Source organism: Stigmatopora nigra, chromosome 11 (genome assembly GCF_051989575.1).
Source record: "Stigmatopora nigra isolate UIUO_SnigA chromosome 11, RoL_Snig_1.1, whole genome shotgun sequence".
NCBI lineage: Eukaryota > Metazoa > Chordata > Actinopteri > Syngnathiformes > Syngnathidae > Stigmatopora > Stigmatopora nigra.
Genome location: NC_135518.1, coordinates 4,390,137 through 4,412,081, shown reverse-complemented (window position 1 = coordinate 4,412,081; position 21,945 = coordinate 4,390,137). Strand labels below are relative to the sequence as shown.

Sequence of the window (21,945 nt, the reverse complement as noted above, 5' to 3'; positions counted from 1 at the left end):
CCATCTTTATGAGATTAAGAAAATCTAATGGGCACTTAAAGTATCCCCAAAATTGTCTATGTTCCATTTCAGCATTTTTTAAATTCTATTTGTGCTTTAAATGTAATTATACTTGTACAATGACAATGGAAGTATTCAATTAAATTTTAACAGTTTTCAAAGCAATTGTTGACATTTTGAATTATTAAAAAAATTAAAATGAATGGAATAACAGCAAACCAGTTTTCAGAGTATTTTGTTTCAATTTTAACTTGAGGTGTTTTCAATTCTAGTTTTCATCATTTTTCTGGGTTTTGTTATTTACAAGGACAAAAAAATTATGGACAACTATGGTGGTGTACAAAGATTTATTGTTTCTATCCAACATTCCGTAGTCGCCTTTAGTGGTGATTTAACTGTTTGAATCACTTTTAGCAAAACCACTCTATTTTAATGGTAAAAATACTCTTTGTGCAGGCAAATACTGTTTGCAAGTCTAAGGCACTTTTTTTTGTTCTCCCAACATAACATTTAACCCCTTGAAGCCTGAATTTAACAAATATCTTTACGAATTGAAAGGATATACATAAATGCATAAAAATGCAAGGTATGTATTATGCATTTCCCTAAGCTTTTTAATGGATATTTGTGACCTCATTGGCTGGCAATGAATGAGTTTAATGTAATTTCAAGCATCAAGGGGTTAAAGAAAAAGATGCTTAAGTACTAAACAGAACACTCACCCTCAAACACGTCATCCTATTCTAAAGAGTGAATTTAAAAAGGTAAAGCATTGTTCCTGGGTCCGGAATAGGCCTGGGCGATAAATCGATTTAATTAATAATTTGAATTTTGTTTGCTATTTTTTTTGTCGATAAAAAAGAATTCAAGAGGAATTTTTTGTTTTGTTTCACTGCCAAAAATCAATATCTAGTTCTAGTCTAGTCCAGTAATTATTCCATAAATTAGCTTCTTTTGTTTACAAGATAAGCCTAACATAAATAGAAGAAGCCCATAATGATTTTGAGTCCACATACATGAATGTCCAATTTTGGTTCATCTTAAAATTTGATCCTCATATTTTAGTGCCATTGACGGCGATCATCTCCAATCCATTTTGAATGGAAAGGAATGACCGTTAATTCGCTCCAACCAGCCATAATAGATTGGACGTCTGGCATCGTCAACCGTCTTTTGTTTTTATTTTCTCTTTCAAAGTATGAGGCAAAAAAAATCGTTATCAAATTGGGGTAGAAAAAATCTGAGATTTTATTGTTAAGCACTATCACCCAGCACTAACCTAGAGTAATGTTACCTGGATATTTTGTGTACATCATTCAAAACATCTTTAGCGCATCTTTGGTTTCAGTCGTCCCCATTCTTTATCTTATCTATTGACGTGAATGGACTTTTGTTGTTTTGTCCTTAACTGCAAAAATACATAGTAAAAAGTGTACAATAGTAGTTAATACAATCAAATACAACAGTACTGAACGCAAGGGAATCGTAAGAAAGCCCCTGGAGGCAAACAACATCAACATGAACACTGTATAAAATGTATGTAAATAATAACAGTTAAAATAGCAAAAAAAAAAACATGTCAGAACAACAGCCTGGCTGTAAGTCAAGTATGGAGGAATGGTGGTAGTATCCATCCTCGCTTAAGAAGAATCCTCCTTTAGGCCTCCTTTGTGCTAGCCTTCATTTTTTCCACAGTTTCCTGAGGTGAAAACAACATAAACAAAACAAAATTCAACATAAAGAACATTAACTGCGCCTGCTGGCTCAAAACAAAACTTGTATAAATACAACTGGTCATTAGAAAAATTCAGTGTAATATATTTGCCAATTTTGAAAAATCTATTGTGAGATATTTTTGCTGTTATAAGTATCTTGACATAAATGAGAATCATTAATAATGTGTTACCCGAAGATAAAGATGTTGTTAGCATTTCAGAAATGTGTACTTAATACTTTACTTGGTTATAAAAAAAAGAGCAGGAACAGAAGAGTCAAAATCCAACTCATGTCAGCCCCAAATACAATTTCTGTTATTGTCACATGATTGTCTTTTGGGACAATATCCTGTTAAAAAAATGCTGATTCTGCTTTCCTGATGTTATTGGGTTAGACAAAAGCTTATAAGGCAAATTTTAAAGAGAAGATGTAAGCAATTTCATTCAAATCTGCTTTGTCAAGAAAAATACACAAAATCTGATCTTGGGGTTTGTTGGTTTACTGATAAAAAAAACAAAAAACAGCAAACCTGGTGTTTGTTAAGCTCGGCCACGCGGAGATCCCAATCCTCTTCTGTCATCTCTGCACCGTCGTCTATTGACTCATCCTCTGCAGCTATCTTATCTGTGCACAAAGTCAGTTAAACACAGATATAAAAGTGCAGTGTTGAAGTTACTTAAAAATAATGTATTAAAACCATTGATCGACCGAAACTTGGAGACAATATTTGGAAACTTGACATATATCGGTATCGGGCCTTTTTCATTCTGACCGGCTGATATTAATAAATAAATGTATAACTGGGTTATATATCAGATTCTCAGCCTCTAACAAAAACAACCAGCTGCTTGTTAAGTTGAGGGCTTTGATTTGGTTGCGACTGCTATGCTTCAATTCGTGGTGCCCTTGATTGGTCATAAAAAACACACACACACAGCAACATCAGTTTACCCCTTAACCATCTGTTGGCCCAAGTACATTGAAAAATCAGCAAGAAATCTTCAATATGGCTCGCAGTTTGCAACAGCATGCCCCGGAGGTTGATGACAACATGGTCATAGCCATCGAATTCGGCAATCGTCTTAACAGTGTCAAGTAATAATGTAATATTGTGATTATTTTCAGAGAAGTAAGGCCTTACACTGCTATAGTTATTGGGAAGAATATTTTTTGGGACAGTAACATGTTACATAATTACACTACATAATGTTGCAGTTTACCAGTGCAGGTCATCGCAGTGCAAACCCAGTTGCCGCATGCACACACACAGCGGTTACATTCCACTTGGGTCTCTGCACCATCCTCATAAGTCTCGTCTTCTAGGGCACATTCTGTTAGGAAGGATCACATTATAAGTTAAAATAATAGTGCACTACTTTACACATTATGGAAACTGTTTTGTGTATTCAATAATTCTAGTAAGGTTGTCAAAAGTATCATAATCTGAAATTTAGGATCCACATACATTATTTGATTGCAAAAGTATTGATACTCTTTTTTCCCCAGCGCAAACAGGTCACTAGAAAAGTATGGTCATGAGGTAATTGTGATTTTGGATTATACTTGATATGAAGAAGGATATTTTTGCATTGACCTTGTTAAGTCATTGGCTGCCATTTATGGGACTCAACGTCCAATTCATTTGAAGTGGGAGGGGTGGTTTGTGACTAGTCTAGCTAAATAGTGTTTAAAAGCCATATAAATGGACCTTTCACTGTAATGGCCCCAAAGGGGTTAATAAAAATATATATATTTGTGTTAATTATTTATGTATAGCATTTAAAATGGTGTTGAGTTGAGTGTTTCTTTGGAGTATCGCGATCGTTGAAAACCTTTGTATCGTGGCATTTGTAAATCTTGGAGTTGCTCAATGACCAGATAGGAAATTGAGCTGGCTGGAGCCACAGGGCTCAGTACTGTGAACTTTACCCCACTTTTCTGCTTTTCAGCATGGGACAGAGTTACAACAAGACATTGCCACGCCAGAGCACATGAGTGCTTCACAAATTCCTTGTCTGCTCTGCAAGTTGTAAGTGTACTAAAAACGAACAGTCTATCACAATGGTTGTATGAAAAAGGATTAAAAATAAAAACTCACGCAAAAACATAAACTCAGCCTCGTTGAAGTCCAATTATGTGTACTTTAAAAGCTAAAACAAACACTTTTAATAATATTATCGATAGTTGACGTCTAATCCACTTTAGGGAGGGAGGCAGCGAATGAAAACTGCCAGACCTTCTGTTGTTAATCGATTGGATGTCTAGCGCCATCATTGGAAGTCAATGAGTTAAGGAGAAAAATGCAAATATAATACCATCAGGAGTAGTGCAAAATCGAGTCTACCTTGTGACAAAAAAAAATCTGGTGACCTGCAGTTGTGCAAAGTAAATAACTGAGTATCAATATCAAATACATCGATACATATGTCATATCCATATACAGTCCACTATTAATACTTTTGATGAATACCATGTTTTGTGCTTGAGAAGAATTCAAATTTGACATTGGAGGAACTGTTTGCTATCTGACAAGATTTGGTCAGGCTATATTTCAACTAGGGTTGATAAAAATGTCATAACGTTGATACTGAAATCTTGTGTTTGGATGCAGTATTTGATTCCAATAGTGCCAAAAGGCAGGCAATGAATGAACAAATGTTTATTTGCAGCCTACCATCCCACTTCACATTGGTTGGACATCAACTAGTGGAAAAACTCATTTCAATTCAGAGCAGAATTGGATTGGATAGGAGGCCTTTGGAATTATGAGTTTGCCAATGGCATTGAATGAGGGAAAAAACATAGAATTTGATTTCTTTTGTTTTCATGGTATCAGAAATTGTATTTTTAAAATATTTTAGTCTTATGAAAATCATATTTTTTACTGTAAGTGTTCACAAGTGGTATAAAAATAATTGGACTGTTGGATGTTGAGTTTGCACTTACTCTTCTCAGGTGGGTTGAATCCAGGCTTCAGACAGTTGAGAAACTCATCAAAGCTCAATTTCCAGTCTGCGTTCTCATCGGACAACTCAATCAGAGCATCAACACATAGACTCCTGGAGAACACATACTTATGATGAGTCGGATTTACTTATCCCCCAGTGTAGTTTACAGTAGGCCAGATAAGGTTCAGTAACCTAACTGAAAATAGCTTTGACACATAGAATGAGGTCATGCATTTATAGCAGCGAGGTCAGATAGCGACAGGTCAAAAAAGGAAGGTCTAACTTTTGCCTTATCTTTCACAAACTTGCCATTAAACATTAACATATACCAACCGAAGCAGTTTGTTGCTATCCTGGTCGGCATAGGACTGCATTTCGGTGGCCACCGACTCATTATGTTGGATGAACTTAAGCAGCTCAGAAGAGTCCATCATAGAATCACCACTGTCGTATGACTATCCGCAAAGATAATGCACAAAAACAATATCAATGTTGATAGAACTTTTGCTTCTACTTTTACGACAGTACAAGCAGATGACATTTGGATACTGTATAAGGCACTTGTTAAACGCCCTGGTGGAAGAAAGGTCGCATGGGGGTTCAACCCCAGGTCCCAAACCTTCTTATTTGATATTGATACTCAAAAACATGTATAGGAGGCCACCAATTTCAGTCCCGTTGATAATGATAATCATGTGGTTTCTAAAAAATAATTATAGCTCTTCAAATTAGTTGAATGAGTAGAAATCTCAAACATTTGAATTGACAGGATGGCAGTGAATTCACTCATTTGCTGCCATACATCTCTTTTCAAATGAATTGGATTGCTAGAGGTACCTGATGGTGCAGTGGTTCTTTGGTGTGGGTAGTCTGGGTTCAATTCCCACTCAGTATAAGTATAATTTTGAGCGCAAGTGGTTGTACGTTTTGTCATGCCCAGCAATTGGCTGACAACCAATTTGGGGTGTCCGCTGCCTGCTGCCCGTGGTTTACTGGGATAGCCTCGAGTTATCGGAACTTGAATTTAATGCACAGCTAGCGCAATTGATGGTAGCCAATGTGTTAACAAGGTAATGCAAAAACATTTCTAACTAATGAAAAATCGAATTTATCCCATGACATAAAATTTCTAGTTACTCGTGATTATGCAAAAAAAAAAAGACTGAGTTGCGAGACTTTTACAATCAAATATTGTACGCAAAAACAATATCATATCGATACCTCAATACTTCATACAACCTTACTATATAATGTAGAATTTATATTAATATATAAAATCATGGAGCAAAGAAGCTGTTTTGTTTCTTCCCCAAGGATAAAGACAGCAAGTGTAGAGGGTGCTCCCACCTTGAAGTACTTGAGCAGGGTGTCTGAGAAGTTTGAGCCCTTAACAAACCAGCCATCTGGGACAACTTCTGTCTGCAGCCATTGAATGACACGACTCCTCAGCTCATTGCGGTCTGCGGCGTAACACACCACTGCGGGAAGGGACGCGTTTTAAGGTCATCACTGATGAATAATTCATTAAATGATGTCTGTATTGATTGCTAGATGATATTTTCATCAGTCAGAGCACACGAAAAGTATGAAAATTTAATACTCACCAGGGCTTGCAGCTGCCTGGTCAGTCTTTTTCTCTAAAAGGGGTATAAAAAATAGACACCGCTAGATTAAAATCGCTCGAAAAATGTATTACTCTGAGGTTTTCAAAATGATTAATACTGAAATGCTATATCCAGATACGGTATTTGATTGCAAAAGTTTCGCTATCCATTGATATATTTGTCTTTTACTCAAGCACAGGTAGAAGAAAACAAATAAAGGTGTACCAACACTTTTGCAATCATATTTCATATCAGGATACAACATTTCAGTATCAATACTAGACCACCAACCCTAGTCTAAACCAATTAGTCTCCCCTCTATTATCGCAACTTCGCTTATGGCGAATTCATGTTGTTGCGTTTTTTTTCAGCTATTATTATTATTTTTTCATAAAAATGCAAAAATCCACGGGGAAACTCGCAAGCGTAGCCACTCCCGTTTTCCTCTTGCTACTAGGACTCAGCACTGAAGAAAAAAAATTAAGATAGTTTTAATAAGGGCGATCCTACTTCTCGATTTTCAATTAAGTGTAGTCTACATTAACCCACGATATTCGAGGGATTACTGTATAATATAATGTTTAAACATACCATGGCAATGTCCGTCGTAGGCCACTTGAATCTTCAGTCCGCTAAGGCAGGCATCCCTATGCAGCTCACAGTGGTTCCTGTAGGTCTTCCCATTGCTGCCACACACTGACCTCTTGTGGGGCTTGCAGCTCTGGAAGAAGTGGAAAATTTCAAATGACCACATTCTCACCCATCCCATATCTCTCTCACCAACCTGAATTGGTGATTGCATATGATCACAAATATTGGTACGGGGCGTCACAGGACATACATGATACATGGTTATGTGTGTGTGCATGTGAGGACGTTTTATTGTATTTTCATTTTTTTAAATTGTGAATATGTGTGTAATGCCGTACTTTATTTTCCTTTGTATTTTATTCACATTTCTTGGTGTGTCAGAATCATCGCAGTACCATGCATTGTCAACTTAAGATTTAATGTTTTTTATTCATTAAATGTCCTTAAACTAACCAAAAGATGCTTACCTGATGATGAATACATTTTACATACATCCGAATTCTGCTAGTGTGACCACTAATAACTACAAACTGCTCCAAATTAAATCATGCTAGTTTTATAATAGCGAGTAGACATCATGTCAGTGGTTCTAAAACCCTCTTATTTTCTGTTCTACCGTAAAAAGAGTGAAACTGTGGACTAACCCCACTTTTCAGGGGGACACTAGAGCATTGCTCACCTCAATGCACAGGCAGCTGGGCTCCCCTTTCTCACTGATGGCGCATTCTCGGCCAGCCCCGCAGAAGACATTGGCGCACACCTTGCTCTTGCTCTGCTGCTCCTGAAATAAAAGCTAACTTAACTGGGAGGTCTGGTAGCAAATGAGTAGAATATCGGGGGAAAATGGCAGGAAAAGATAGAGTTTTTGTGCCGTTGAGAGACATTTGAAGTGCATGGATGAAAGCATGATGGCGACATCTTAAGATGGCGAACATATCTGTTCCAGCTCTGTTGTTGCACTGAAACTATTGTATTTTTTTCAAAATTGCATGTCTAGACAATGCCTTTTTTAAGACTATACAAGCAAGTATCATGAATAAGTTACCTATATTAACACATAATAGTCAATTTCGAACATGGCTTCTCTATCAACAGCCTTTGCATCTTTTCTGGCGGAATCCCTGAATAATATTCTCAGATTTCTGTTGTTCCTTGTTAAAAGCAGTAATGAATCAAAACTAGATGGATGCAAACATCTGCTTTTCTTTTGAAAAACAAACCATTTGGATATTTCACAGACATATTTTCACACATTGTCGCAAAATTGAATATTCAGTGAATTCAAGACCTACTGATAAAACTGAAATCATTTTTAAAAGACTTAAAATCAAGATTAGTCAATTAAACTGGTATTTTTGACAGTGCTTCCCGTCCAATCTATTTTGAATGGGTGGGGCAAACATGAATTTTTTAACTCGATTTATATTTTACAAAAAACCTCAATACTATCTTCAACACTATATAAATAAAACACTATTTATTCTTCACTGTAGGGTTGCTCTGTCATGATCTGGAACTGTATACGCACTCCTATGGTGCTCCTAACTGTACTACCTTTTTTTTTTTTTTACCTTAAATCTAACCAGTGAAGAAAATCACAATCTGTGCTCGAGGCAAAAAAAAGGCAGTTGCACATAATCAGCTTACGTTTTTCCTCTAGGTGGCAATACATCACATGACATGAGCTTAGCTGCTTCAGCTCAGTGGCCTCTGATTCACTCTTAGCTTCCAACACATTAGTCCAAACTACATGTTCACAGTAAAGAGGGTAAAGGGGACATTATTTCCACTTTGTTTATTTCGCCATTGACGTCTTTTATTTCATTAGCCTTTATTGTTTGCACATCTTCTCGCCTGGTGCGTCACCCGCAAACAAAACAAAAAAAAGCAGTCTCAAACAGCAAACAACTACAGACTGTTTTAATGACCACTAATACCTCCTCTACTCTCACTATGTGTGCCTTCGGGTGTATCCCAACATCTGGAGTTCTAGCTTGTGTTTTTCTTTGGGTCTGTTCCCATGCAATCTTTTCCTCCCTTTTTGTAAGACACCGTTTCCTGTAACAAGAGTGAGGTCGAAAAAAGAAAACTCCAGCACATATGAGCTTGCGGTCTGGTATGTGGTCTCAAACAAGGGCTGGATTCTTGGAGCTTCACATCAGCTCAGCAATAATTGAATTTAACAAGATGAATAAAAGGTGGGGGATGTTTCAAGTCACAGGCAAACGTGAAGCAAACGTGGAGCCAACTTGCACCTCAAAGAGGAGAGAACAGCTCCGGGGAGAACGGTGGTTCAATTCTATGCATGATTTAAAAAGTGGCGCACATAATAATCCGATGTTGGGATGGAATCTTCAAAGTGATCCCTGGGGCTTTGAGTTTGCCACCCATTTGCTTGCAGGCAGTGAATTCCGTCCGGATGAGCAACCAACAGACAACCCTGACATTTATCTAATGAACAAGGATTTTCCCCCTTCTCCATCTGATGCTAATGGTTGGTTGCTATGGTGAGAGCAGATAACGGTGAGAACACAAGTGCCAATCAAAACAATAATGAAATCACAGTAGAGTGTGAATGTTTTGAGGTTTTTTCTGACCTTGGTGTTGTATTGCGCGGATTATTATACCTGCAATAGATAGATTTTAATAAAATAATTTGACCCTTTACAAGCTGACACATTAAAATGAATGTAAGTCGCCTGGTAGTGTAGTGGTTAACTCGCCTGAACACTTTTTATTGTCTTTAGGTTTGAATGTCAGTATGAAAGGTTGTTGGTTTCATTGTGCCCAGCGATTGGCTGGCAGCCAATTCAAAGGTAACCCCTGTTACTGCCCATACAAAAGAAAATTAACACAATTAGGATTGTTTTCATCTTGTATAGTTTGGTATTTATATTCGACTTCTTAATTTTTTTCACAATTTTTATTTTAATCCTTAATTATTTTTTTCAACTAATTGCCTTTGAAAATTAAAAACAATTTATCCTTGGCGATGGGAGGGCTGGCATGAAGTGAGTGTTTCTGACGTGAGAGTTTCATTCATTACTTGGTTGCCATTGATGGTGAGAGAAAAATGAAACAATTTAATACCAGCCATCCGAGTTCAAATGGAATATGTTTATAGTTCTCTTGGAGCAATCTACACTAGTGTGGGCGTTCTACTTTGAGATGAATCATGGCAGTTCAAACTGATCTCCAATTAAATATGAATCACCATGTATCCAAAGAGATGAAATCACACCCAACTTAGCATTTTTCTCATCTCCATAAAATATTTGACATCTTATTTGCCTCCACTTCTCACCCGCTTTCCTACACGGTTCTCCTTTGCAATGAAAAAAAGCTTTGGCCCTGTCACCTTGTTTTATTCCTGCCGTCTTGTCCTTTTAAGGCTGCGAGCCAGTGGACTGTGACCAGCGTGTTGCGTTTAATGGAAAGAAAATAAAGGCTGATGAGATTAAAAGGTGATGGTGATGATAACACTGATAGAGTTGAATTGCCTACGTGCTAAGATTTGACATCAAATGCATTTTCCGATAAGGAATTGTTAGCCTAGCAGTGGGATGCTTAATAATGTAATTCACAGCCACATTTTGTGCAGGTAAGTGCACATTAAGGCTCTTGTGTGCGTTTTGTTGTGATGCTCCGGTGAGTTAGAAGGGCAATCGATGGCTGTTGGGCTCCGATGTCACTTGCCAGCCGATTGGGATCAATTTCCAAGAGTGGCAAACTACTCATTTAGCATCGGGAAAATGGATGGATAATTTGGATGCTGAATACCCACAAGATGAGCATGGAAATGTTTGCTTCTTGAACAAAGACAAATAATATTAGTGTGCATTCAAAGCAAGCATTACTATTCTCATAGATATGTAATCAATTCCCGGAGGCAATTTTCCTTTTTTTAAAAAATTAAATCTTTTTTTTAGCTTGTGATTCATCAGAGAGCCAATTGTGTTTAAAGTGGCTATCAAATGGAGAAGAATATCAGTTTTTTTTTCTAGACATCTTCATTACTGATCTGCTTTGACAGTTTACACTTGACAAAAGAGGTAAAATCCAAGTGTGCTATGTCACTATAGACGAATATAGTAGATGTCAGATCCATTTGGACTGCGAGACAGCCAGTCAAAAAGTAAGATTTCGTAAAATATCAAGCAGTTAAGGACCCAGAAAGGCTGGAGCACATTCCTGAGCAATGTTCTGCCTCAGTTGGGTCTGACCCGGTTCATCTTGAGCCAAAATCTGATCTGTATCTAGGTCAGAGTATTGCTTGCCCCTGATCCCCCTCCCCATTGTTTCTCCAACTCTTTGGATATGGGTTCTGTTAAACAGAGATTACATTTGCCTTCCCAAAGGACAACCTAAGACAAGACTTCATCGTTTATTGAACTAGTTTCCTGGTGTAAAATATATGCAAACTGCGTGAACAGAAGCAACTCAAGCAGGCAACATTTCATGTGTTAGTCACAGAGCACGTCATTAAAGCTGGAAGATTTGCCCTCAATAATTTAAGCACCTCTAGATGTTGCCCTCTAATTAACTCTATTATTTCATGTATCTCAAATCAGATTCGAGTGGGATTCCTTGTCCAATTTACAGCTTGGTGAGGAGGACCTTTGGCCCACTAAATGGCCAAATGCAACCAATTTCCAAGTCTTTTTGGTGAAAGATAAAGTACGACCTTGAAATAATGAGGACAAAGAACAAATAAACAGTGAGGGAGGTCTCGGGCGTTCACTTGGGGACAGGCGTAAGCTAAGTTTAACCCCGTGGAAAGAAAAGCATCCTTAGTAACAAGCAGCATGCACCCATCTGCTTGTTAAGTCTTTTGCCTGTTTCTTATTCAGTGTGAAAGGAATGCAAAGATGATGTCACTCACGTCCAAAGTCAGGCGAGTATACCTCTCTACACCATCAGGTGGCTTCTTACAAACTCATTGGCTGACATTAAAAAAGATCCATCAACATCATTTAAACTGTGAGGATTAGCTGTGAAAGCTCATTTTTCAATGCCCTTAATGGTGTTTGATGGGCTTTTCACTGTGAGGGTTGGATGAAGAATCAAGAGGATTTGGACGTCTAGCACAGTCAATGGAAGCCAAATGAGGTTTAGTTTTATATTATATGGATTTTCCTTCCCTATATCATAAAGCACCATTTTTCCATATTAAGTTTTGTTAGTCCTTAAATAATGTACGGACTGAGCTCGTGTGTCGATTTACTCGTAACTCAAATGAACATTTCCCTATAGAAATGAACTAAAAACAAATTAATCTGTTCTAACTGTCTGAAAAAATGCCAAAAACAGGATATTGGATTTTGAATTTTCTATTATTTGTTCTAATTTGCGAGACAGAGAGAGGGGGCAGTGAGACTTTTTGCTCGGCAACTCGCTCGTAACATAACAAACATTTAAATGAACTTGGATTACGATGCAGACACTCAAAAATAAGTTTAATCAAACCCTTTACTAAACTTAATTCTAATTTTGTTTAAAAATGTTATACCTTTCGTCTCCCAGGTTGGCTCTATTTGCCCCGCCTCTACCCTGACTTTCAGATGAAACTTATCGAGGGTTGTTTGCTTTTGTATTCCCTTCAAAATATTCCGAGAATGATGTACACAAATGTCCTCCCAATAGAATAACGCACGGTCACTTGCCAACAAGAAGACGTAAATATGCCATTTGCGCTGAATAACGGGGGAAAAAACACTGGAAAATTACAACGCTCCGCCCAGTGCTCGTAAAGATATTACACGAGGGAGTTGCGACCAGAAAGACAGTGCCCATGATTTTCTTATGAGGAGCCTCTCGCGTCTGCTCGTATATCAAAATGTGTCTCGTATCTCAAGATAAATATTTGCCCGAAATTTTACTCATCTCTCAAATTGCTCGTATGTCGGGGAACTTGTATGTTGAGGTACCATAGTATACTACTCTCTTTTCACAATTTAGAGTCAAACATGTTTTCTGCAATGTTCCACCAGATGGGAGTTGTCTGAGCTAAGATTCAACCCAAAGCAATGACTTCATACCCCCACCTCTTTCCCTTTGAGGCCACTATTGGAGTTTAGAGTTGCAAGAAGTGAATAAGTAGCCCACTTTAGCAAAGACATACTTTTGCCTAAAATGATTAATATTATATTCCACTTCAGTCTTCTGTTAAATCTATTCCGCTGTGGTCTTTTTGGAATCTGGGCTACAAAGGGTGGACTCTTTCACACGAGATGTTGCTTACTCGTCATGTGTTTTCTATTTGACAGGAAAGCAACAACACAAAGGAGGAGCCCGTTAGTAGACAAAGTGTGGAAGAAATTAAAGTTCCACCGAGTTGAACGAGAAAAGTGGCCTTTAAGTCTGCACTCCTCAAACATTTTTCCAGCATGAGTAGCACCATTGAGGCAAACGTTACCTCATTACCATGGCTCCGTCCCCATTCTGTTTAGTCTCTGGATTGCCTGCCTGACTGCATGTCTATCCACAGTAATGAGTGCAGGCTGATAAAGACAGAGGACAGTGTGTCCCTCCCTCACACATACTTATGTTCTCCCCACCTGGGCAGATATTTTTAGCCCACCTTGGATGGAGAAAAAATGAGCCTATGGCGCACCAACGAGGGAACCAACATCTACTTAGGCATGTCCTCGTTGTTATCCGTCGTGCTGGAGCCGAGGAGGCTAGCATTGGAGTGCGCGCTTGCCTTGACAACTGCAATTTTCATGATCCATTGCCGGCCTCTCTAGGTGAATTAACCATTCGGCTCTGTCACAGCAAAAAATACCGGATAATGGATGTGACTAGAGAGGTGCACTTTTACATGAACAATGCAATGGTAAGACACATGCATCCTGTTTAGTGTTGACATTGGTGTCGCAAAGTAGTAAAACAAAATACATTTCTAACAAGTTTGTGCTTTGTTAAAAAAAAAAAAAAAAAAATGGTGGATATTTCACTTGTGTGTTCCATTGTAACGGGTGGAAGGTAAGTGATTTTCTCCACTAAAATGCTCTTAATTCACCGAATTCTTGACGGTTTTACAAATGGTTTAACATGGCTATGATTCAGGTCAAGGATTGGATGTCTATGCAATCGATAACCCTGAAAAATAACCATTTCCATTCCACAAACCTCCATTTTATCAAGGAAAACACTTAGTGTTTCCAAACAAAAGGCATCTTTTCCTCAGTGTTTATTACACTGGTTAAAAAATGTTTGAAAATGAAAATGCACAAACTTGTTGACCTCTTTTCAACAGCACACTGGTATGCCAGTTGACGCCCTTCTCAAAGCCAGACAACAGGCCGTATGTTATCAGGGTAATTACCTCGGGAGAACAGATGCCGGGCCATTAACTGGCTAGCAACTCCATTGGACAGACTACGGCCGAAGTGAGACTTTCCTCGCAGGAATTAAATAAAATGCACAAACAATGGTGCATTCTCTCGGGCGCTTTGCAAAGGTGGGGGGTAAGCCATAGAGGCAAAACAGGGGTGAGTCATTAATGGCTATTATCCAAAAGGTTGAAGTGGCAGACAATTTGCTTGCCTTTGCTTTATATTACCTTCGTCAAGGAGGCTATGATTATGTTTCAAAATGCTAAGGTAGACATTTCAAAACATGGTCAATCTGGTGACCTGTAGTCACCGACATAAGGTTCTTAATTCAGTATAATAATGCTGACGTACCCAAAAGTTTATGCAAGAGAGTAAAATACAATGCACTATAACAAACACATTATGAGGGATGTAAAAAATACGATATGATATGGATTTTTTGGGCAACGATGTATTTGCTGAGAGTACAACTAATTTCAAGGGTCTTGGGTGAATATAATGTATGTACACATTTAACAGAATTAGTCATATTTAACAAATAGCACACATTTAACAGAATTAGACATATTTAACATATAGCACACTTTTAGCAGAATTAGTTATATTTAACTTATAGCAAAGAAAAAAAGCAAGCAATGTAGAATTTCTTGAGCATTTTGTTGCTGAAGAATTTACGACATTTAAATCTAAACAATTTTATTTTAACCATAGGGTTTATAAAAAAAAAATGGCGATGTTCGAAATTTTGTGTTTTAACAAATTTCAATATAATCTTTCTTACTCAATCTAGGAATCCATCCAGATTAACGCATTGTTACACCCAGTTAAGGGTATGAATAACTATTTCTATAATATTTAGACATTTATACAATGTGTGCCAATAATACACATCCCTACATATCGTCATGCCCTTCATAAATATTTAAACGAATAACACTTCTCAGCCATGAAAATAGAACAATCATACTAAAAGCAGGAAGTGCAGCAGAAAGTGATTTCATCGTCCTTTGTCACGTCTCAAAAATAGTGTTTCACCAACACTGTTTCAATGGGTGGTGGTTCTAACTTCAAAACATTATGACGGGATCTGGGACGCATTGTACAATATGTTCCCTAAGTTAGAAAGGGATCAATCAAGTACCATTAGGGAGGTCCCAGTTTGGATCATGTGTGAAAATCGAGCCCGAGCACGTCATCTTCAGAGAATTGGGTAAAAAAAAATTAAGTATTAACTATATATAAAGTATGATACTATATATTTACATTTACATGACTGAAACAAATTTTCCAGGAACAAGAAAAAGTGTCCAGCGACAATATAAAAGTCAAGAAAATCTGATTCAAGAGAGTTCAATTCATCACATTTCATTATTTTAATATAAATTAAAATAGACTTAATTGAGGAATACCTTCAAAAATACAAATACAGTACATTTAATACTATGTAAATGGGTTAACTAGTGAAACACTCTTTCCAAAGAGTATTATAATTAATAATAATCAATAATAGTCCTCCACCTCTGACCCAAAGTCAGCTTGGATAGGTTCCAGCACCCCTGGCAACCCTAGTGAGGGTAAAGCAGTTCAGAAAATGAGAAAACGAGAGATCACCTTTTACTGCGACTCTGGGTTAACAAGTTCTCCAGGTGTTCACTCAAGTGAGGTCACAAAACACCACCTGTGTATCGGCCCTCTTATTACTCATACCATGCCTGTTCTTTGCCCTCTTTTACTCTTATTGCTGACACTTAAGTGGTGAGAATGTTTTATTTTCCTCTCTTTAAGGTGCAAACAAACACTTTGCGGCAACTTGACCACCCAAAAGCACTGTTAAGACAACTTTAGAGCAGCTGGCCTTCTCACAGCCGTGCATCTTCAAATGAAGTGCGAATTGGAGGAGGAGCAGCACTGATGAAATGTACACAAGAATCTACCTTCCTCCTTTTCTTTTCACAGCTGCCTGCCATTCATCGGTTCACTTTCCCTGAGGTGCTTTACAAATGGGCTTTTGGGTAGAAAATGTTGAATTGCACTTTAGTCCATCAGCATTTTTACATACAGTAATACCTTGACATAAGAATGCCCCGACATACGAGGAATTCGAGATATGAGTGAAATTCCAAGCAAATATTTACCTTGAGATACGAGACACATTGATATACGAGCATTCATGCAATGATCTCTATGAGCACTGGGCGGAGCGTTCCATTTTTCAGTTTTTTTTTTGCATTAGTCAGTGCAGAATTAAGGGAAATGCAATGGATCATATTGCACAAGAAGGTTTCAATTTAGTGTAACATAAGTTTTAAGTGTGTGTATAGGAATCTATGTTCATTTAAGTTAAATTTAATGGTTATATTTTGTAACGAGCGCATCCATCAAGTCTCTCTCTCTTTCTCTCTCTCGCCTCGTTTTATTATTAAACATCATAACCACAAGCTATTTGTTACTCTGTTAGTAGATGGCGAATTACAACCAATAATGTCACATTTTAGTATTGAAAATCATAACCACTATATAGGCATTTGTTACTTTGTGAGGAGGTGGTGAATTAGAACCAATAAAAAGATGTTTTCCATTATAAGATCCTGTTTTATAGGGTTTTTTTTCAGAGGTTGGGAACGAATACATTTGTATTTAGTTCATTTATGTGGGAAACGTTGAGATACGAGTAAATCGACATACGAGCTCGGTCCCAGGACGTATTAAGCTCGTATCTCACGGTATGACTGATTTATGGAAAATCACGAAAAACAATGTATTCCCGTCTAAAAGTTTCCTGTTCGTAGTAAGATTTTGGACTTATTTCTCTTCTGTTGGTAATTCGGTACGTTTTGGAAAGGATACATTTCAAAATGTGCAAGATGGAAGTTGTAAATGATTAGTAAGTAACTTACCTCAGCGTGAGCGAGCGTCAGAGCTAGTAGAAAAAGCACAGCAACACCCCGTAACATCTGGTCGTGGAGCAGGGGGGGGGGGGGGGGGGGGGGTAAAAAGTCAGATTTAAGGGTTGAAAAAACATTGAAACCGGCTTTTAAGTATTGATAAATGACTTTAATCTCACCTTCTTTATGTGACGTTACCTTTTTAGCCAAAAGCTCGCTCGATGGAGAGGTGAAGTGGAGCCGAGTGGATGTCCGACGATCGTGGGGTAAAGATAGCTGGACGGCGCCTTGAAGGAAATTTGAGCAGATTTGAGGAATTCGAGCAGTTCCCCGTTCTTTCTCCTCCTCTCCTGGCTAAAGAGCCAATGGAAATGCCTGCTTTTTTTCTCTTCCCCGTGGAGGAGGAGGAAGAGGAAGAAATGTGGGGATGAACGCCCCGGCGAACAAACCGGTGGCTTTTAAGCTTTATTCATGGACAGACATTAAAGATGTGTTTACTGACTATTTATGTACTGTACGTATCGTATCAAAGACTACTAACCCATATCGTGAAAATGTGTACGGTACACATTTTCACGATGAGTTATAGAATTTGTGATGCTTGTTTTATCATTTAAAAGTCACAAGAAAAAATGCTATTTCAAGTATATATTTTTGTTGCTTTTGTTAAAATCCCCCCCAAATAGTATTTATTTTCTGAACTAGGGTCGCAGGGGGTGCTGGAGCCCATCCCAGCTGACCTCGGGACAGAGGTGGGTGACAACCAATCGTAGGGTACAAGGAGACAAACAGCCACTCACTGAAACCTAGTGGGTATTTAGAGTGTCCAATCAACCCACTAAGTTTGTCTTTGGAATGTGGGAGGAAACCGGAGTACCCAAAGAAAATCCATACAGAACATGGAAACTCCACACAGGTGGACTGGTTTGGAATTGAACCCTGTACCTCCACTGTAAAGCCGACGTGCAAACCACTCATACACCGGGCTGCAGTATAAAAAAAAAAGGGGGGGGGGGGAGAGATAATTAAAAAAGAAACTTTATACATTATTTGTAATATAATAAAATAAAACAAAATGATTTTTCCTGTATTTGTCAAAAAACATTCTGTTTCCCTTTATTAATACTACTTCAAGTACAAGTCAAGAAAATTGCCATCTCAGTTTTATAAAAAAATGTATTAATGAATACATTGGAAAAAAGCTACTATCGCAATTAAAGGGTGTTATAGTTTATTCAGTACATGACTGTTTTATATATTTTTTAAAGTTATAATATTTGTGTGTGTGCTTGTGTGTTTGTTCAGTGTCAGACTAGTGTAAGCAATAATATAGAAAATGTAGTCACAGGGACCTCTGCTGGCATATGCAGCACGCTACACACAAAACATCTTCGTGGGGAAGATTACATTCAAACATAAATGGAAAGTCTGTCGATTATTTTTCGTACCCCTTATCTTAAAAGAGGTGTTGGAGCCAATCCTAGCCTACAATGAGCCCCAGGCAGAGATCATTCTGATTAGGTGGCCAGCCAATCGCAGGGCACAGGGAGACAGATTTAGGGGTCAATTTAGAGCAGGGGTCTCCACATCCAGTCCTCGAGGGCCCCTATCCAGTCTGTTTTCTTATATATTGAGGACCGGAGTTGGGGACGCCTGATTTAGAGTATCCAACCAGCCAACCAGGCGGCCCGGCGACTGAGTGATTACTGTGTTGGCCTCACAGTGACCTGGGTTCAAATCCAGGTCAGTCCACCTGTGTGGATTTTGCATTTTTTCCCCGCGCCTGCGTGGGTTTTCTCCAGGTACTCAAGTTTCCTGACACATTCCAAAGACAGGTAGGCTGATTGGACACTCTAACTTGAACCTAGGTATGAGTGTGAGCATGAATGGTTGTTTGTCTCACTGGCTACTAATTCATGGTGTCCTTCGCCTCTAGCCAGAAGTCAGCTGGGCTAGGCTCCAGCACCCCCTGCGACCCTAATGAGGATAAGGTGGTTCAGTAAATGAGATGAAATGAGTATTCACAGGTCAATTATCAACACAAACCTGGAGTGCTTTCTTGTGGTTTAGTGTGAAATTAACTTGTGAAATTATATAATAATGTTTTAATGAATTCACACAGAAAAGTTGCACACTAAAAAATCTATATATGTATAATCCAGAAAAAACCTCTGGCCCGAAGTCACCTGGGAAAGGTACCCCCCGCGACCCTAGTGAGGATAAAGCGGTTCTATTCCATCTATTCGTGTTTTTTGGGATGATTGTTAAATTTTGTGCATGTGTGAACGTTGTACAAAAAAAGGCGACACATCTTGACACGTGACTTATTTTTTAATGCAATTAAAAAGACACTTCCACTACACAACTATCATCAGTGAAGACTACAAGTTAGTATAAATGTTTTTTTGTTGTTTTTGTTGTTTTTTAAATATATATTAATCATGTTTTCTTACAAACATCACAACTGGTCTAAATAAAAATACACAGCCATTGTACAATAGCAATCATTGTACTTTATATGTGTAAACAAGGACCTTGTGACAATTTCTTTCAAATATATGTTTTGCTTTACGACCGCTCACAAACTGGTCAAAGCTGCCTACAAGATATGCACGCATTTTAACCACTTTAACTCATTGGTTGCCATTGACAGCTCTAGATGTCAAATCCATTTCGACTGGGGGATTAATCAATTGGAATTCTACCCCTGACAATGGCATTGAATGATTTAAAAAGATTTGTATACAAATCAATTCCGATTTTGCGTGCAATCATGAAAGTTCCGAGATTCTCAAGGGTCCATTGTAACAAAATAATGAAATAAAGTTCACATATTTCCAGAAAAGGCACAAGAAAAATAGTTGAAACAAGTAAAATATTAAGGCTTGTCATCATTTAAACTTCTCCTCCTTGCTTTTTTCTGACATTGTTACATCAAATTTGTACACATTCTAAACAGTCCAGTACCTAAAATACCACAGTATATACACACAAGACACAATTTAGGCGCTATTTACATTTTTTTCTTCCAAAGTTGGTGTTTTCTCCACCACTCAAACTCAATCAAGTATATGTCTTGCCCTCCCAAACCAGGTTAAGGATACTTGTTTTCACTGACAGGCACCCATTTCTTTTATTGTCCCGCCTCCCAACAATACTTTGTGCTGATGAGGCAAGATCTTTTTTACCCGCACGCCTGTTTGTACTGCGCAAAAAGAGAGAGGATTTGGCCTGAGGTGGCTCTATAGTCCAGTCTCTAATGGGGCAAAATGAGCAGAGCTCTCATCCAAAAGTTGCATCAGAGTACGCCAAAAAAAAAAAAGCGCTCACACCGTTTTAGACAAGGTACCAACAGGATTACATTGAAAAAGACATTCAAGCATGTGTTCTTTTAAAGGTTTACTCGCTATGTACCCTATTTTACAGACTATAAGTCGCACTTTTTTGTTGTTGTTGTAGTTTAGGATTAATTTGGAGTGCGTTAAAGAGCTTGGAAATAAGTTATGTTGTATTGTTTAGGGTGTATTTTTATTATTAGTATTTTTTTTGTTGTTATTACCATAAGGTTGGATGTCTGATTTTGATCTGTGGTTAATAAAATGACTAAAAATGATACTTAAAGTCCTGTGCAAATTGTTTGTTTTAATCTACGTTCAGGATATCTGTCTGTATGTTTGTGTTTAATAAATAATTTTAATATAAATTTGGGGATCAGGAAGTCAAAAGTCACAGAGGTCAAAAATAATTTTTCAATAAATATTAGGAATTAGCTGGTTTTACTCAAAGTTTAGAAACAATGCACAATGAGAAAAGAAAGAGTGGTGACTTTTGCGGGCATGAGGGAAGGGAGTGTCCTTTCTACCATATATGGCGATGCTTTGAATTTGTCTGCTTAGGTAGCTTAGGTGTGTGTAATTTTTGAGTGGTGCCTCTCAAGGTTATAATAGCTTTTTTTGAAATCCTAGTTTGACTTTAAGTAGTTTAATTTTTTCCCTTTTTAAATAAGTTGGTTTTAGTTAGTTAATGATGTGAGCAAATGCCTGTTTTTATTTTGTATTTTTCTTTAAATTATTAGTTTTAGTTCAGGTATTAGTTTTAGGTTGTCATAAATTGAGTTAATTGTTAGATGAAAAGTTAAAAAAATAATTAAACAATACAACTTTAAAAAAAGCATTAAACATTTATTCACTCTTATTGGTTTTTTTTTTTCATTTTGATGTGCAAATATTAAATAGAGAGAAAGAGAAAGAAGATAATATAAAAACAGTGTAATTAAAAATAGTTTTTAAAAAATGTATTCGGCCCTCTTGAGTTGTGTTATTTTGATATGTACATTTTAGAAATTATATTTAAAAACAAAATGCATGAGTGGCTTTAATTTCAGTTAGTTTTATGAACACACAAAACTTTTTTTTATCAGTCGTTTAGCTGTTATTTTTTCTAATTATGTATTTTATGAATTAACTCAACAAAAATTTTATTTCGCTCGTTTTCCAGAACAATAATAACCTAATGTGACTTTTACTCGGGTGCGACTTATAGTCCGAAAAATACAGTAAACCAGCTTGCACTCGTGTCAAAGAGATGCACCGTTGAAGTGTTGAAAAAAAAAGTTTCGCACAGTGTGTGAACTTTTACGTGTGCAAAAAAAGGTGCTCTCCTCTCGACCCCGAAAATATAACCTTTGCCGATACAAAGAGCTGCGAATGTTGTATAAAAGTGTAAAAGTAGGCACTTGTTGCATTATAGCACTGTTGGAATGGGAAATCATCTGATTGGCAGAAACACAAGTATAATAAAACTCTTTCCTGTTCTAAAAATCTGATGAAAAGAGTAATTTAAAGAAATTGACATGTTTGTCCTT

At 37.5% G+C, this 21,945-nt stretch overlaps 1 protein-coding gene across 2 annotated transcripts; it reads right to left on the bottom strand.

Annotated features, from left to right (window-relative positions):
• Positions 1-333: 333 nt before the first annotated feature.
• Positions 334-17,528, bottom strand: LOC144203925 (follistatin-related protein 1-like). Of its 2 annotated transcripts, none has more exons than XM_077727542.1 (11): positions 17,280-17,528; positions 17,094-17,150; positions 7,539-7,640; positions 6,860-6,989; positions 6,269-6,301; positions 6,012-6,142; positions 4,998-5,119; positions 4,663-4,775; positions 2,937-3,047; positions 2,246-2,340; positions 334-1,699 (listed from the first exon to the last, which is right to left on the bottom strand). In XM_077727542.1, the coding sequence occupies exons 2-11, from the start codon at positions 17,148-17,150 to the stop codon at positions 1,658-1,660; spliced, it is 936 nt and encodes a 311-aa protein (XP_077583668.1). In that variant the 5' UTR covers positions 17,280-17,528; the 3' UTR covers positions 334-1,657. The 2 variants fall into 2 exon arrangements, with proteins under 2 accessions (XP_077583668.1, XP_077583667.1); XM_077727541.1 differs by having other exon boundaries at positions 17,261-17,525.
• Positions 17,529-21,945: the final 4,417 nt, after the last annotated feature.